This window comes from Mesocricetus auratus, unplaced genomic scaffold, assembly GCF_017639785.1.
Source record: "Mesocricetus auratus isolate SY011 unplaced genomic scaffold, BCM_Maur_2.0 Super-Scaffold_100021, whole genome shotgun sequence".
In the NCBI taxonomy this organism is placed as follows: Eukaryota; Metazoa; Chordata; class Mammalia; order Rodentia; family Cricetidae; genus Mesocricetus; species Mesocricetus auratus.
This window is the reverse complement of record NW_024429202.1, coordinates 17,840,526-17,858,352: the sequence shown is the minus strand read 5'-3', so window position 1 is coordinate 17,858,352 and position 17,827 is coordinate 17,840,526. Positions and strand designations below refer to the sequence as shown.

Below are 17,827 nucleotides of genomic sequence, written 5' to 3'. Positions count from 1 at the left end.
TTTGTGTTTGGGACTTTAGGAAAAGGAATAGATTGAAGTTTCTCCCGGGGAAGGAATCCTAGCAGCGCACTGTTTCTTGCTGAAGTGACAGCCCTTTTATATTTCGTGCCTCGATCACTTCTTCCCCGGTGGGGTTTATTGCCTGGTTTTAACTCCTCCACTTATAGCACGGCCAAGTAACTTGACTCTTTTGTCTCACATACCTGTATACGAGGCTATTAGTACCACTGCATGTTTGGGTTAAATGAGCCAATAGTTAACACCAGAGTAACCACACAATAAATGTCAACTCTCAAATATTTCACTACTAAGATTACTACTTTCCCGTAAAATGTAAGACACTTTTAGCCCCATCTCTAGGTTCTAGAATAGTTTCCGAACTGCCGCTGCACAAACATGGGATCTATCTATGCATATACCCAATATTAACTATAATTTGAACATTTTCCGTGTTGTATAGCCAAAACAAAGGCCTGGAAACAAATGAAAGTCGCCTCCTGGCAAGAAGCCTTCCATTTCTAGGTCTTCAGAGACCTCAAGCGACAATCACGCCTCCAGAGCGGGAAGCTCGTCCTGGCTAGTGCCAGACGATTTCTGGAATCACCTTGGGAGAGACGCCGCACGCCGGGCAGCTCGGCGCATGCGCAGCGCCCACCGCTCCGTCCTCCCGGAAGTCGCGGCTCTTTCCGCCCCGCCCCTTGCCGGCTGGGGCGGAGCGTGCGGCGGGCCGGGCGAGGAGGCGGGACACGTCGGCGCTGCCTCGGCCGCCGCCGCCCCTCCTCCGGTTCCACCCGCCGCCGCCGCCACCGCCGCCGCCGCCGCTTCCTGGGCCGAGTCCGCCCGCGGCCCCAGCGGCGCCAGGTGCCTTCGCTCGCCCGGCTCCCCCAGCGCCGTCCGCTCGCCCGCATCCCGGCCCGCCGCCCCGCCGCCGCCGCCGACATGGCGACACGCTCCTGTCGGGAGAAGGCTCAGAAGCTGAACGAGCAGCACCAGCTCATCCTGTCCAAACTGCTGAGGGAGGAGGACAACAAGTACTGCGCCGACTGCGAGGCCAAAGGTAGCGCGGGCTTGGTGGCCGCTCGGCCCGGGCCTCCTGCTGCCGTGACCTTCCCACCCTCCGCGGCCCTGACGGCGGGGCTGGCGGCCTCAGCCCCGGGCTCGGACGGAGGTGGCGGCCGGCCTCAGCCTCGGGCTCCGAGCCGCCCGCTGTCGCGATGCTGCCACCGCCTCAGGGCGCCGGCGGGGTGGTGCTGATGAGGGCTGTGGGAGCCCTCCTGCCTCAGCCTCAGCCGCCCCGTGGGTGGAGCCGCCCTTAGGTCCCTATCCCCTTCTGGACCCTCCCGCGTGACTATGGCCTCCCTTTCCCCGGTGTGGTGTCCCAGGTGCAGCCCTACCTGCCTGCCCACCTGACAGCTTCTGCACAGGGCGTTTACTTCTGTTTGGAATTTCACTGCATACATGACCTAATCGGGAAAGGCTCTTGATTATTTGTGTACATTATCTATAACATATGCACGCATATATTTACTCTGGGTGTTATAGCGAAGAGGTGTTTGATTGCATGTGTCGTGTGGAAAGTGGGCTATGTTCATAAAGAGTTTAGTCTTTAGGTTCTCCCAGACGACCCATTGGAGACTGTATGGACACTGGTCTATCTGCCTCATAAACGTGAAGGTGCATTTTAAAGATACAGAGATGGGGGGGGACCCATTTTAGTTCAGTTGGAGGGCTTCTGCTTGAGCCTTTGAAATAGATACACTATTTTTAGCTGATATGTTTTGTTTGGGCATGTGATTTATTTTTAATGGCTTGTAAGTAAAATATGGAGAGGTGTGTTGCAGATGTTAAAAAAACTATGTAGTTAGGAAAATATTTATTGTAAATACATTTGTTTGATTATTTTCTGTGAAATAGGTAGTTGCTTAGAGCAGAGGCAGTCTTTGCGAATACTGCTTATGATTTCTGCACTATTTAACATACTTTCTTGAGGTTTTACTGTTTTCCCTCAATACTGTGGAAAGAGTCCATTGCAGTAGGCTGGTGGTATTTGAATAAATTGAGTGTCATAGCATCAGCATTATTGCTCTGTCATAACAGCTACTGGCTTATGGGAAGAATCACATATACATACTTTAATTGGAAATTTTATGAAGCACTTTTCAATATTATAGTCACTCGGCTAAGTCAGCTGTGTAGTTACCCTATGTAATCGTTAGGCAAGACATTTAAAAGGAAAGTCATGTTTGGTTTCTGTGGTCACATTTGCTTGCTTGATACTTGGTTCTGCCTGTGGTTGTTTGGAATTGCTGTTTTGTATTGAAGCTCAGTTACTTGCTTATCACTTTACTCATAAAACACTCAAAAATGGTTTTTCAGAAGCTAGGAAAAAGAAAGGGGCTAGAGTTAGTTTATATTTTATCATCTTGAGTCTCTATAGGTAAGTAATGATGCTAGTAAATGGGAAAGCTGTAATTAAAAGGTAAATGATTCAGGGCTGGCCAGGTGGCTGTTGGTTAAGAACATTGGCTGCTCTTCCAGAGGACCTGGGTTTGATTCCTGTCATCCACATGGCAGTTCACTCTGTAACTCCGGTTCCAGGGGCCCTCCCTGTACCCTCTTCTGGCCCCTGTAGCCAGCAGGTATGCAGAATGGTGCACAGGTACATAAAACCCATACACATTTTTAAAAATTAACTAAGTCAGTGATTTCCTTTTGTGTATAGGAGAAATTTTAAAATTTCTGCTTTCTCCAAAACAGTCCTGCAGAAAATCAGGTTTTCACTAATGTGTTAATATCTTGTTTTTCATTTACTGTTTTTGGGAGATGGAAGGAAAACAGTCTTATTCTTCTTTAAGTTAAAAAGTTTTGCTTTTTAACACACACACACACACACCACACACACCACACACACACCCCACACACATACACACACATACACACACACCACACACACATACACACACACACCCACCACACACACACACCACACACACACACACACACCACACACACCACACACACCACACACCCCCTCCCACACACACATACACACACACCACACACACATACACACCACACACACACCACACACACACCACACACACCACACACACACACCACACACACCACACACACATCACACACACCACACACACACACACACACACACACACACACACACACACACACACACACACACACACACACACACACCCTTCCTTTTTCTTGAGAAGTGGAGAAAGTGGGTAAAATTTGAGGGTCATGAACTCTGTTGTTATGATTTAGAAAGATTATTTTTTCTACTAAATATAGAACGATGTTAAAACATTTTTGTAAATTATTTCATTGTTTTATCTTGATACTTCAGGAAATAGTCACAGGTATGGCCGATTTTTAAAAAAATCTCAATTAGACTTGATTTTATAGTGTGTGTCAGGTTCATGTATTTGCGCGCATGTGCTGTGTTTGCACCCCCTCAAACTGTGGGAATCAAACACCAGTGATTTCTACATGGTAGGCAGGTATTTTACTACTGTTACATCCCTGTCTCTCCCCCTTGGTCATATGTAGTCCTGGTTGGCCCGAGTCTCGTGATTTCCTTATGCCGTCCTCCTGAGCATACATTGCTACACACTGTATAACTTTAAATATATTTCTGTAGAGTTTCTGTCCCTTTTATAGGTGAGCTGATTATAGTAGAATTCTTGGCTTTTGTATGATTTTTGAGTCTTATATATGCCAGTAACTAATAAATTTAGATTGTGAAGTTCTATGTATTCATGAAAGACATGATCTTAGATCAGTTATTGAAAGGTTCCATTCTGTGTATTAGTATTTCCCTCACTGAATAGTAATTTCATTGAACTTTTACTGTCTTAAAACTATTTCTGGCCACACGCCTTTAATCCCAGCACTCAGGAGGCAGAGGCCGGGCTGGACCGACAGCCTCCAAAACAATACAGAGAAACCCTGTCTCGTAAAACCAAACAAACAAACAAAACAAACCAAAAAAAAAAAAACCCAACTATTTCCTAGTTAATTCTGTTTTCTTACTTTCAAAAACTGTTTTCCCATCATTCTTTGAGAACATGACCCTAAAGCCTAGGGTTAATGGTTGCCCTGTTCTGTTACCTCCCAATAATTAGCGGAGGAATGCCAGTTGGATCTTGACATTTTCTTAGTCACTAGCTTGTATTTCCTGTACTGACAGGGTGAGTAAGGAAGGAGAACATGATAGCACAGGTGCCGGCTGCTGGCTGCTTCCTGCTCTCGACCCTGCTCTTCAATACAGTGTATGGCCGGAGAGAGAGTAAGCACTCCCAGGTGGAGTCTTTGTCTCTGTAGGAGTTTAAAAGCAGTTCTCTTGGCTATTAATTGATGGCAGTATGGGGCAGTGAGAACATGATGTTCCCTCTGCCATCTTAAATTTAGTTTCAGAATTTAAAACTATCCATAAGAAAAACTGGCCTTGATTTGTTTTAAATACTTAAAAATTGGAAATGATTTTATTGCTCAGTAGTAAGTTTTAGGGCAGTCAAAGACTCAGTCTGTTTTTGAACCCTATTGTTCATTTTATTCTGACTTTCTGGTCTCCAGAGGGTAAGCTGCTGGTGTACATCAAACACTTCTTTATTCCACATGTCTTGAGGCCAGTAAAGCAATGGATTAGGTTTGGGGGCAGAACCATTTGTAAGACTGAAAAGTGTGTGCTAACGGAGACTGAATATTTGAAAATGAGTAATTCTGAAAGTGTGCTACGTGTAAGCAAGAGTAGCAGCTATTAGCAGTAACCCTCTGTTTCTTTCCTGGCTCTTTCTCTGGGCCTTGAGCTTTGTGCATCCACTCTCCATGATCCGCAGAGTGTGGCCTCCATGCCTTTGCACATTCTAGTCCTAGGCCTACCTCTGAGCCTTTGTTTCCTTGCTCAGTTTCTACTCATCTTTACATTTTGCTTAAATGTCCTTTCCAGGGAAACAGTTGCCTTCATCTTCTCAGACTGAGTTATGCTTTCATTATACACTTGAGACATTTCCCTGAATCTGTCTTACCACAGTCGTAATTAAAATACTACTGAAGTAATGATTGGGCACTCCATATTTCTGTTGACTTATAGCTCTGAAGGAGAAGAGATCCTACTTATCTCACTTGGAGTAGTTTCTTCAGCTCTAAGCACAGTGAATGATGTTTGGTAGGTAACTGGAACTCACAAATAACCTTTTGGTGGTGTGAGTGGATGGAAGAGTGAACGAGGAGTTAGTGACAGGAGGCTGGGTGTGTAAAAGGGAGTGGTGTTTGCAGTAACCCTGCTAATCACAGGACTCTTGTGAGTTAAGGTACAGAGTGCTTTTACTAGGTAGTACGAGAGTTAGAGGACACAGCTATATGTATACACAGGGTATGGTGTATGAAAGGTAGAAGTGCTTTCTGTATGGCCATTTTATTTTGGTGAGCTGTCTTTAAATATGATCAGATTTGATAGCGGCAAATCAGAGGAAGAAGCAGGCGGGGGACGTCAGTTGTTGAGGTGATGTTTACTAGCAGTCAGAGGGTGAGGGTAAGTAGTTCATGTAATGCCAGTGTAGAGCCAGGGTGTGGAGCAGGGAACAGAGCCACTGCATCTGTTTTTTGTTAGGGGCTTAAGAAATCCTTGGGAAAACTGCAGGAGGTAAAACTCAGGAGTAATTTCTGAACTTTCACTTGCAAGGCCATACATCCTGCCAGTATTGTCATTGCCTCATTATCAGGGCTGCTTTGCATTCTCACCATCAATGATAGGTGGGTGACTGAGACATTATCTATTAGACATTTTTGTCACTTGTCCCTGCTGTAGGGTATGGCTTGAGCTACACACTTGTGCTTTTTGCGTGCATGTAATTGGCAGAGTCTAATCTGTTCGGACACCTTGCCTTTTGGGGAGTTTTTTTTTTTTCTCTTTCTAATCTCTTCAGAAAGTAGAAACAGCTGAGCTTGTTTGCTTGTAAGAGCCAGTCCCAAGAGTTAAGGGGGGCGGGGTGGGTTAGAGAACATGTTTTAGTGTGTTATTTTACACTTGTTGGAGAAAATGCTTCTAGAGGAACCTTTACTGAAAAGCAAAGTTTACCCTGAGGAGCTGATGTTTATGCTTACAGAATTAGTTTATACACATAGAGGGGTGTGATTAGAATTCATTTTAAGAAGCTGTCAATCTCAAGGTTCCTCAGATGCTGAACCTTAGTCTTCGTGCCTCTGTTATCCTTAGGGTTCTGTTGATCCCGAGGCTTTCTCTAATGTTTTGTCCAGACCCCTTGTTCCAGAGCTGGAGTGGAGACCTCTGGTCTCTCTCTGACATACTATTTTAAAACTTAATCTGTATTTTTTCTTTCCTAACTTTTTGTTCCTCAAAAATTTATTTACATTATTTGTTTTAATATTTGACTTCATCAGTGGAGAATTACATTCTGGTAATTCTTCTGTAAAATGCACACATAGACACTCTCAAATATTTATTCTCACACACATTATCTCACAAAGACATTCATTCTAACACTCTTACACACTTTCTCACACACTCACATACACTCTCACACAAACATTGTCTCACTCTTAAACAGTACTCTCACATACACACAGGAATTCTCTCTCTCACATATAATCTTACCCCCCCCATTTGAACTCTTCACAAACACCAATGTAAACACCTTTATTGAGGCTGTAAAACAGTTGGTGCTCTAATTATGTAAGTCATAGACTCAAGCTTGCTTTCCTTACTGCTAATGGTACCTCTGCTAGTGATCTTTTGCTGGATGGAGTCAAGCCGTTTTTACTCTGAATTTTCAGTTTTCCCAGCGACGACCAAAGTAATATAGAGGGTGTTTTATTTAAGTTGTAATTATCAGAAAAGTTGACTACAGAGCAGTGAAAGTAATCACTGTAAAGGGTTTATGTAACATACAATTTTGCTTGTAGGTCAGGTCAGTGTTTTCTGGGCTATATTACTTTCTGCTGCAGTCACCACATATTTGAGGTTTGATACTTTAAAGAAAAGAGTACATAGCTTGAGAGGCTGTGGGGCGGGCTCCCTTATCTGTGTCAAATGTGTATGAGATCATGTCAGGCAAGATCACCTAGACAGGAAGCCAGAGAGTGGGAGGATTTAGGTTTGCTCTTACAACAGCTCACACTTACAGGAACTAGTAAGATCCAGTGAGAGCTGCCTTGAAGTAGAGTGCTCCTAATCACCTACTATAATGGTTCATTTCTTTTGTGTGTGAATGTGTGTGTGTGTGTGTGTGTGTTTGTACGGGACAGCCAGATGTCATCCTTGGGTATCATTCTTCAGGAACCATCTGCTTTGTGTTTTGAGACTGAGATCTGGGCCTTGCAGATTTGGATAGGCAAAGTGAGCTGCAGGGATTCACCTGTCCGTACCTCCTTAGTGCTAAATAAGTACACCACTGTGCTAGCTTTTTTTTTTTTTTTTTTTACGAGACAGGGTTTCTCTGTATTGTTTCAGAGGCTATTGGTCCAGCCCGGCCTCGAACTCACAGAGATCCGCCTGCCTCTGCCTCCCGAGTGCTGGGATTAAAGGCATGCACCACCACCGCCCGGCTGCTGTGCTAGCTTTTACATGTGTGCCAGAGATTAAAGTCAGGCTATCGTGTTTTTGTGGGTGAGCTACCTCCACAGCTCAGAGGGCTCATGTCTTAAAGGTTCACTATTTCTTACATCATCACATAGAATGAATCTTTGATGGTCAGACTACATCTAACCATAGCACACCATTTTGAAGATTAAGCACCATGCTGAATACTGTTCCTGCAAACATTTTTTTAAGTGTGGTCTATAAGCTAAAGATGTTAATAAACATCAAACCCTTATCAGTTAATAGACGGCAGGTTCATAAGGTTAGAGGTGAGTTAGCTCCAGTGTAACTTGGGCAAGGTTTAAAAAATTACATATAATACTAAATGTATATCATTTCTTCTTGGAGATACTTAATTCTCAAACCACCTTTTGAGGTGCTCCTTGCTCCTTTCATCCTATTTACTGGTGAGGAAACAGTCTAGATCCTAAATATCTGCTACTGCTATATAGCCAAGAAGTGGTAGAGCTAGGGTTTTTTTTTTTTGTCATTAAAAAAAAAGGTTTAGGTGACTACTACATTTCAGATCCTTTTTTAGGATCTGGGAATCACAATAGGGAACCAGTGCATCTACTAATCTGCTGGTATGCAGATAAGTTGTTTTTGTTTTCGCTGAATACTCCCTCTGTAGTTTTTCATTTGTATATGTAAAGGCAGCAGTGACAGCGTGACTAGAACCAGTTCCTGTGTTGTTAGAACCCACTGCTACAGTAGTTGTGTCCACAGTAATCCCAGTGGAAGAAAACTCCTTGCTCCTGACTGCTGTGTAGATCTTTGCCCTTTGTTGATTGTGCTTGCCATCGTTTTCTCTGTAATAATAGCAGCATCAACTATAACTCAGTGTTGAACTCTAGCAAATTGCTGAATCTGGGGGTGATCTTAGAGACTTCTCAACGAAATTGGTAATGTATATGTTCCAGTGTAATCAATCATACAGAACATGTTGAAGTCTGGCATACTGTGACTGGCTCTAGAGCCTAGTTTGTTAGTTAAGAATATATACAGTCCAGAGCTCAGGATAGCACGGATGTGAATAACAGTGGGCATTTAGACCCAGGAGATCTAGCCCTAATGTCTGTTCTCTTAACCTTGTTGTTGTTAAAACGTCTAGGCTTACCCAGTAAGGAGACACAAACCGTGACTCAACGGTCCCACGTGGAGTTTTATTGGTGGACAGGGAAGGAAAGGGGGGAGTTAGGGGTAACTAACCTGTGCAGGCAGAGCAGAGAGAGAGAGAGAGAGAGAGAGGGAGGGAGAGGAGGGGGGGAGGGGAGGGGAGGGGGAAGGAAGGGAGGGAGAGAGGATGGATGGATGTGAGAGAGAGCATATGGAATAAGGACCAGTTTGATAGACGGAGCACAAGCCATGGAGAGCATATTAACCATAGTTTATTATAGTGAGACCCAAATGGGGGAACGCAGACATGACAGAGAGAAGATGAGAGAGGATGAGATAGAAAGACGAGAGGAAGAGAGGATGAGAGGAGGATGAGAGTAAAAGAGAGCATAAGTGGGCAGGGGTCAGTCCTTTAAAGGGGTCCTTTGCATCTGCATGGTTCTCCCAGAACTCTGGGCTGGCCAGAGTGCTGCCTGAGTGCATCCTGCCAGGTAACAGGGCAGGCCAGCGTAATGCCTGAACCTTTCACTTGTAAATGATGGAATGATGGATAAACCACAACTTTGTTGTTGAAAATTTGTATGAGATGTAAGAGATTATTAGAATGACTGAAGAATATTGCCAAGATAGAAAATGTCTTCATTTTCATATATATCTTTGTACTTAGAAGTAGAACTACCATAACTTTAAAATAGAGTTTAACCAGCTGGGACTGTCATTTGATCACTACCTTTACTTTATAAGTTGTTTTATTGTGGACCCAGATGCCAAAAGGGGATGCCAGTGCCTCCTTTTAGCTCTCTACTTTAGTCACTTGAGACAGTTTCTCACTGAACTGGAGGCTTGCTATTTAGGCTGGACTGGTTGGCCTTCAAAGTCCTGGGATTTGCCTGTTTGTCCTGCAGTGCTAGAATTACAAGCACACAGCATGCCCAATGTTTTATGTGGTTGCTGAGATTTTGAGCTTGTTGGCAAAGCAAGAATCTTAACTGGGATATCTCCCTAGCCTCCTGAAAAACATCCCCTTTAAGATTATTGTGTTGTGCATTTGAGTGTGTGTGTGTGTGTGTGTGTGTGTGAGTGTGTGTGTGCGCACACGTGCATGTGCATACCTGTATACACATGTGCTGTGGCGGGTGTGCTGTATGGTCAGCATGTTGTAGTTGCGGGTTATCTCTTTCCACCTTTACATATGTTTGTGGGGTTTGTGGTAATAAACTCAGGGTGGCCGGCATTCATGGTAAGCACTTTTACCTGCCAACCCCATCTCCCTTAAAGCTTAGCTTTATGTGTCTGTGTGTGGGGTGGTGGACGGCATGCACTATGATAGGGCTGTGGGGATCAGAGGACAACTTGCACAAGTTGGTTTCCTCCTTCCACTGTGTGTGTCTTGGGATTGAACCGAGGTCACTGGGTTTGGTGGCAAATGCCTTTACTCTCTTGAGTCATTGCTGGCCCTGCAAGGCCTCCTTTTACTCTTCATTTTACAGAAAGCTTCTGTAGGTTAATGTCCAGCCCCTGTGTATGTATCAATTTCAATAATTTCTGCTTGAAGTATAGAGCTGTTTAGTCACAATTAGCTGTAATCTTAGTTATTTAAAATTCTATTTCATTTAAGCTTTATGTAAAGCTATTTGATCATGTGCTAGCATTATATTCACATATGTTGAATGGTAAAACTGAGGATTTTGAGAGCTTAAAGGAAAGAGTATTACAAACATTATAAACTTTCTAACAAACTTTCGTAGTCTCTTCTCTCTCATCTAGTTTTTAGTCTGCATTTCACAAGAGATCCAGGTGGTTGCTTTAGGGGTGATTGATGATAGAATTTCAGATGTCTGATCTTGATCTTTTGTACAGTGAATATTTCAAAGACCAATGATGATCTCAGACCCCAGATTAAAAAGAAATAAGGATTCTGTGGGAAATCATATTCCAGATAATTTTATCTTCAGACACAAGAAAGTCCATAAGAATTAGAGTTTAGTTTTGATGTGTTTAGTTCATGTATTTGTGCTCCTGAAGACAACTTGTGATGTAGAGTGGTGATTGTATCAGAGAACTAGCAGAGCATGCTTAATGATTTAAGTGGCCACTGGTGGTCCTTCCTATTACTTATGGAAAACATTTCTGCAAATTATGGGGCCTAAAACAATATAGTGTATCTTATTATAGTTCAGAAAGTCAAGTTCAAAATGAGACCTTCTGAACTAAAAGCAAATGTTGGTGAACCTTTGTTACATCTCGAAGATTTGGGAGAAATTCTGAAAACTGATTTCCTTTTTCTTGCTTTTTGGCACATGCCTCTTTCTACCTTCAGAGACGTCATCAAAGCCATCTTCAATCCCCTCCTTCATTTACTTATACCATTATATCTTAGAACCCTATGATTTGGCTTATGTAGATAATCCAGGATAATGCGGTCATCATAGTGTCCATAATTCATTAATAGGGATGATAGAGATTAGTACAGTGGCATCTCCGAAGGTCATTATTTTGGCTAAAACAAATGGATTGATGGTAAAAAATGTATACTGAACTTAATTTTTTAAATTTAGTTTTTGATTTGGGGATTTTGTTATGTTGCCCAGGTTGAATTTGAACGTTTAGGTCTTCCAAGTATTGCATTAAGGCTTTTGGACTTAGATTTTTATAAAGGGTTTTGCTTTAGATGTATTTAAAATGGCACAGGACAGTGATGAATAAAGTTAAAACCAGTCATTCTTTTTTTCAGCAATAACAACTTTTTATGGCATGGTAGAAATGTAAACATAAACACACATAATGGCAATGGCATTTAAAACATTACAGTTTTGTCCAATAGAATATTATGACTACAGAAAAGGGTGAGCTAACTAACTGGCTCTCAAAGTTTTCATAATCCAGAAATAAGCCATCAAATCTGTATCTTCCTGGGGGAAAGATTTCCACAGAACTGACATGGAAATAAGAGTAGCCAGTCTTACATACCTCCAAAAGAAAAAAAAAAGTTACAATGAATGCAAATTGCAAAGACAAAATGAAAAACAAGGAGGTGAATGAATGTTGTTTTGATGTGTTGGTTAAGCAGGGAAACCTTTGAGTGTGTTTATGCAAATTTTATACCCACCTCTATCTCCCACATGCTGGGATTGGACTAAAGGTGTGCTCCACCACCACCCTGCACATAAAACCAGCCATTCTTACAGAAGTTACTTAAAAAGTACATGCATTGGAAAAGTTATTTCACACTATCTTTGCAGTGTTCACATTTATGTAGAAACTCCCAAGAATTTATTTAAAAAGAACCAGTAGAACCAATAATTGAGTTTATTCAAGTTTTAAGAATCAAAGTGAGCTGGGCAGTGGTGTTGCACGCCTTTAATGCCAGGACTTGGGAGTCAGAGGCAGGTGGATCTCTGTGAGTTTGAGACCAGCCTGGTCTATAAGAGCTAGTTCCAGGACAGCCTCCTCCAAAACCACAGAGAAACTCTGTCTCGAACCCCCCCCCCCCAAAAAAAAAGGATGACAGTTCTGGTCTCTAGAGTCAATGTGATCATAGTACTTTGTGGATTTGCAGCATATATTATATTCCTAAATTGTTTTATTTGTCCATGAAAATAAATTTAATGGACTGAGTAAAGATTTTGTAAATTGTTCTTGTTCGCTTTTTCTTATTGTTAACATTTTATGTGTGTGGGTGTTTTGCCTGCGTGTATGTCTGTGTACCACATGTGTGAAGTGCCTGCAAAGGCTGGAAGGAGGGCATTGGATCCCCTCAAATTGGAGTTAGAGGTGGTTGTGAGCCTGTATGGGGCTGGGAATCTAACCAGTGCTCTTAACTGCTGAGCCATCTCTTCAGAACCGATCCTGGAAAAGTCCTTGATTGGGACTCCTGCCCAGTCACTTAAAATATTAATTATTATTAAACAACAACCAAAAATCCCATGGAAAGCAGTGGTTTAACTTTGTTTTGCTTTAGGTAGGGTTTCTTGTAGCCCAGGCTGACCTTGAGCTCTCACAGAGTTTATGCCTTTGAGCTCTTTATTCTCCTGCATCAATTCCCACCTGTGCTGGGATTACAGGTATGTGTATATCACTGTGTCTGGCTTGTTTTTCTTGGAGGGTTGTGTTATTCACTACACATAGCTCTAAATCTGATTATAGCATCTTTGTAATATGAATTTTTGGTGCCCTAGTTGTGTTTTGTTAGGCAGTATGATAGTTTATGTGACTGCAAAAAATATAGCCTATAGGTAAGATTTTATTAGTAGCCAAAAGAATACTATTAAATATTGTGAACTCCAAGGAGCTATGGATCTATAAAACTTTTTGGTTCTATGTTACTAGAATTTTTGGTGTGAGTTGAATGGCTAGTTTTCCAGGACTTAGAGATCACCATTTTCCAGAAATTCAAAACACGAGAGGGCAACCTCATACTTTATTGTAGAGTCAAGTATTTTTGAGCTTCTCTTCTGGTTTAGTATGCTGCTTGAAGACAGGACTATTCTTATTTTCATCCTTGACTGTTGCAGAAAGCAGATCATACGTTTCATAAGCATGTACTTGCTATAGCCCATTTATATACCAATGACTTAGGGAGTTTGTAATGCGCTGTATAGCAAAGATTTGTAGATTGGAAAGAGTCCTTGGTTTTCATGGCTATTTTGCCAAAATTAATTATTGCTCTGTTAATTGGCAGCTGGGCATTGGATCAAAGGTTTTTCCTTTGATTTATGGTTGTCTTAACTCTAATGTGACTGAGTAATAAGGCTGTTTTTGAAAAAGTAGCTGTTCTTAAACCCTTCAGAGGAATCAGATCTTGGGGCAAATTGTTTTGTTCCTGACTTGGATAGAGAAGGAGGATACAGAGACTCTCAGTTCACTGGGGTAGACATCTCAGAGCAAAACCTAGCTGTAAAAGAATTAAGTAGTAAATAAGTATACATATATTACGGTATAAAATGCTTTTTTAAATATAATTCCCACCTAGCTGAGCTTTAGTTTTTTTTTTATATAAATCATGAATATCCACATTCAGACTATATTTGTAATCCTTATCAAAGAAGGATCATTTGATGCACAGCAAATCAGTGGCATTTTTATAAAGTCTGTATAGGGAGATTGTAATTATTCTTTATATTAAACCCAGATAATTAAAATTCTCAGGGGACCTGTTCATAGAAGGTGGCTTTCAAATTTTTGTGAGGTTTACATCTCTCTCTTTGTATCTGCCCCTACCCGCTCTTCAAGTGTCCCCCTCTTAAAAGTTAAAAAAGAAAAAAAAAGATAAAAATAAGCAAATACTATGCCACTGCCATTCATAGATTGTAATATCTACTGTGGGGAAGAAGGGAAGTTTAGAATCAAACCCTTAGTGGGTACATTTCAGATACTTTCTGAATACCTGCTGTTGATGTAGGGTACAAGTACTACTGTACAATTTGAAGTTGTAAGCTGGGTGAATTCTGACCTCCAGACTATTATTTAGAGCTTTCCAGTGGGCATTTGTTTTGCACTCCTTACCAACCCTTCTTCCTTCCCTTCCTCCCTCCTTCCCTCCCTCCCCCCTCTTCCTCTCTTTTGGACAGTCTCTTTACATAGACCAGACTGAGTCTTGAAACTTAAAATCTCTCAAGAGATGGTACCACCACACTTTTTTTATAAATGTCTTGGCCCGCTTGACTCGATACTCCTGTCTTCATTCACTCCCATCTCAATCTCATCTAGTGGGCTTGGTTTTGGCTGTCATGGTTCCTTTAGCCTGTGAATCCCGGGGATGCATCTGTAGGCAACAAGGCCCCTTTCAGAAACTCTGAGTTGCTGCTTGATAGCTTCTTCCCTTTTGCTTTCTCAGTCTGTTTTCTTTTAGCATCCAGGATCGCCACCCACGGGTGACAACACCCACAATGGGCTGGGCCCTCCCACACTAACACCAATCACTACCCAAGGAAATGTCTTACAGACTTGTCTGCAGCCTGACCTTTTAGAGGCATTTTCTCAGTTGAGGTTCCCTCTTCTCAGATGACTCTAGCTTTCGTCAAATTGACCTAAAATTAACCACCGCAGAGTTCTTAACTATGAAGGAACCAAGTGGAGTTTTCAGTTTTCCATTTTTCAAAGGCAGAAAGGAAACCAGCAGTTTGTTCATGGCATTTGCCTTAGTAGTTGCATCACAATGAGTGGAACACTGACAGCTTTGCCTGGAAAGAACTAGATTCCTTAGACAGCTGCTTAAAAATGAAACCCCTCCCCCCATCATCAGAAGAAAAAGATGCATCAGTTTGAGGAATCTGAGTGTTCTGAAGTATGAGGGAACAATTAGGAGATGATGTCATTTGCTGAGAAAAAGGCATACTGTAGGAAATTGGTTACTCTCTACACTGAATATTTGCTATTGGTAAGTATTTTTAATACTCTAAAGGTTTTAAAGGTAATCTATCCCTGACTGCTGGGTGCTTGCTTTTTAACTTTTATGCTTATAAACATCCTTGATAGCAAAAACTTTATGTATATACCTAAGTATTTCTTTCTTTTTTTTTTTTTTTGGTTTTTCGAGACAGGGTTTCTCTGTGGCTTTGGAGGCTGTCCTGGAACTCGCTCTGTAGACCAGGCTGGCCTCAAACTCACAGAGATCCGCCTGCCTCTGCCTCCCGAGTGCTGGGATTAAAGGCGTGCGCCACCAACGCCCGGCCTATACCTAAGTATTTCTAGAGAATAAAATCTAAAGTGTGTGTTAATGTGTATCACATTTAAAGCTGTTTGATCTGTATTGGCTGGAGTTATGGGACCAGCTATTCACTAGTATGTCAGCTGACTGACCTGCACCCAATCTGTTACAGGGTTTTCATATTTCTATTTATTTATTTATTTATTTATTTATATTTATTTTTTATGTTTTTGGTTTTTCGAGACAGGGTTTCTCTGTATTGTTTTGGAGGCTATCGGTCCAGGGTTTTCATATTTTTAATAGGATCCATGAAATTGAGAAAATGATTATTTTGCTAATATTTCTATCATGGTTTTGTGATTAAATAATTTTAGTATGCTTACTGATCATTTATATTCTGCTGTGATCTGTCCTTCAGTTTGGGAGGGAGAGGTCTTTGTAACTCTGTTCTTAATTTTATCTTGGTTATTCAATCAGACCAAGAGAATATATAATTCTAGACAGCATTTATTCCTCTGGGCATGGTAGACTCTTAATCATCCAGCCCTGTATTCTCACGTTTTAGGCTATGAGTATGAAGTGGTGGTGAATTTGGAAAGATGTTTGGTGTGGATTACAGTTATGAAATTATATGACGTTTGGAGTTAGAGGAACCTGTGATATATCTAGTCTGGTGTCTTTCTTAGATGAGGAGATTTACTTTTGCTGGCTTGCTCAAAACTGTGGCATAGTGAGGCAACATGGGAGTGAACTCAGATATCGTGTAAGCCTTTGTTAGATCACAGATTAAGATGCTCCGTGTAGTCGTTGTAAAAAAAGTTAACTCAGTTTTGAGATTCTTTTAATTTTCTTTAGGTCTATTTAGGTTATTTAGTATTCATTGTACACAGTGAGAAAGGAGGTAAATTTTGAGTTGATATCCCAGTCAGACTACATTTAAATAATGGCAGCATTTGAAAAAACTGTCATTAGAATGAGTCCTGATTTTATACAACTCTTTAGTCATTTTGTTAAAATATGAATCTGACAATAATGGAAAGTCTTTCAAAATTTGATTCCTGTTCGCTGATGGCTGCATTGTCAACAAGGCAGATAGCTCATGAAATAAACTTGTCAACAATGTAGAAAAGTATTTACGGGTGGGCATTTAGCTCAATGGTAGAGCACTATTTGCCTTATGAGCACAAAGACCTGGGCTTAATCCCCCCAAACAAACAAGCAGGAATCCTCAGAAACAAAAACCCCAAAGTAACAAAAAAGGAAAGGTATTTGTAAACCCTGTATGGTCAAGAGAGACATTTTACAGAAAGTGGTAGAACACTGTGCAGGGGTAAAGGATAAGAAAAGCTGTACTTGCTTACACACTTGAAGGTTCTTTTTTTTAATAAGTTAACATATAAATAGATTTCATTGTGGCATTTCCACACACATCTCATTAATTCCTTTCCCACACTGTCATCACTCCTTCCATCTTCATAATGGGTCCCTTTCTCTTCTTAAGTCACTTGAATGCCATTATTCCTAGACTCCCAAAACCTCCTTCACTCATTGAGGGTCTCCTTTTCACTTTCAAGACCTACAGGTAGGCAAACAGATGCAGATACATACATACACATGTAGACACACAGTCACATAATGAGCATATGGTAGAAAACATGTAGAATTTGTGTTTTTGAGCCTGGATTACTTTGCTTAACATGATCTCTGGTTCTATCTGTTTTCCTACAGGTCATAATTCCATTTTATTTATGGCTAAAGAATTTACATTTGTCTCTGTAAAAACATTCTTTATCCATTCATTGCTGATGAACATCTAGACTTTTTGCAATTCTTATCTATGTGTATAGTGCAACAGTAAGTGTGGATATACACACATTTCTGAAGTGTACTGACCTGGAATCTTTGAATATATATAGAGGACAATAGCTGGGTCATATGGTAGTGGCTATGCCAGTTTATATTTTCTTATGTTCTCGAACACTTTGAGGAATATTGGTATTAGCTCTTCCTTAATGGTTTGGTAAAATTAGGCGATAAATCCATCTAGTTGGGGGCCTTGTCAGTAGTTATTTAAAATTACTCCTTCAAACTCATTGCTTGTTAAGGATCTGTTTGTCTTTTATTTAATAAAAATTGTTTATCTTTATGCATTATATCACATGTATATATTATGTCACATGACGTGTTAAAGTCAGAGGATAAATGCAGGGATCAAGTCTCTCCTTCTACCATATGGGTTCCAGGAACTGGACTCAGGAAGCCATGAGCAGATACACCTTTAGCTGCAAGCCACCCTGCTAGTCCTTATTTAATTTCGATAGGTATTATGTCCAGAAGTTTATATTCTGTACTTTTTGGAATGTAAGTTTTCTTCTTTTTTCTTTATTTTTTTGAGACAGGTCTCATAGTGTAGTCCTGACTGTTTTGGAACTCTATATGTA

At 41.2% G+C, this 17,827-nt stretch overlaps 1 protein-coding gene across 3 annotated transcripts in view; it reads left to right on the top strand.

Annotated features, from left to right (window-relative positions):
* Positions 1 to 817: 817 nt before the first annotated feature.
* The window catches only part of Smap1 (small ArfGAP 1), an 81,852-nt gene continuing 64,842 nt past the window's right edge, over positions 818 to 17,827 (top strand). Inside the window, exon 1 of one of the 3 annotated variants that reach the window (XM_005086523.2) lies at positions 818 to 1,057. In XM_005086523.2, the coding sequence (XP_005086580.2) occupies positions 940 to 1,057 (118 nt within the window). In that variant the 5' untranslated portion in view covers positions 818 to 939. Of the gene's footprint in view, positions 1,058 to 15,030; positions 15,117 to 17,827 lie in introns of those variants that run through there. The other 2 variants (XM_005086524.3, XM_021223303.2) reach the window with 2 other exon arrangements.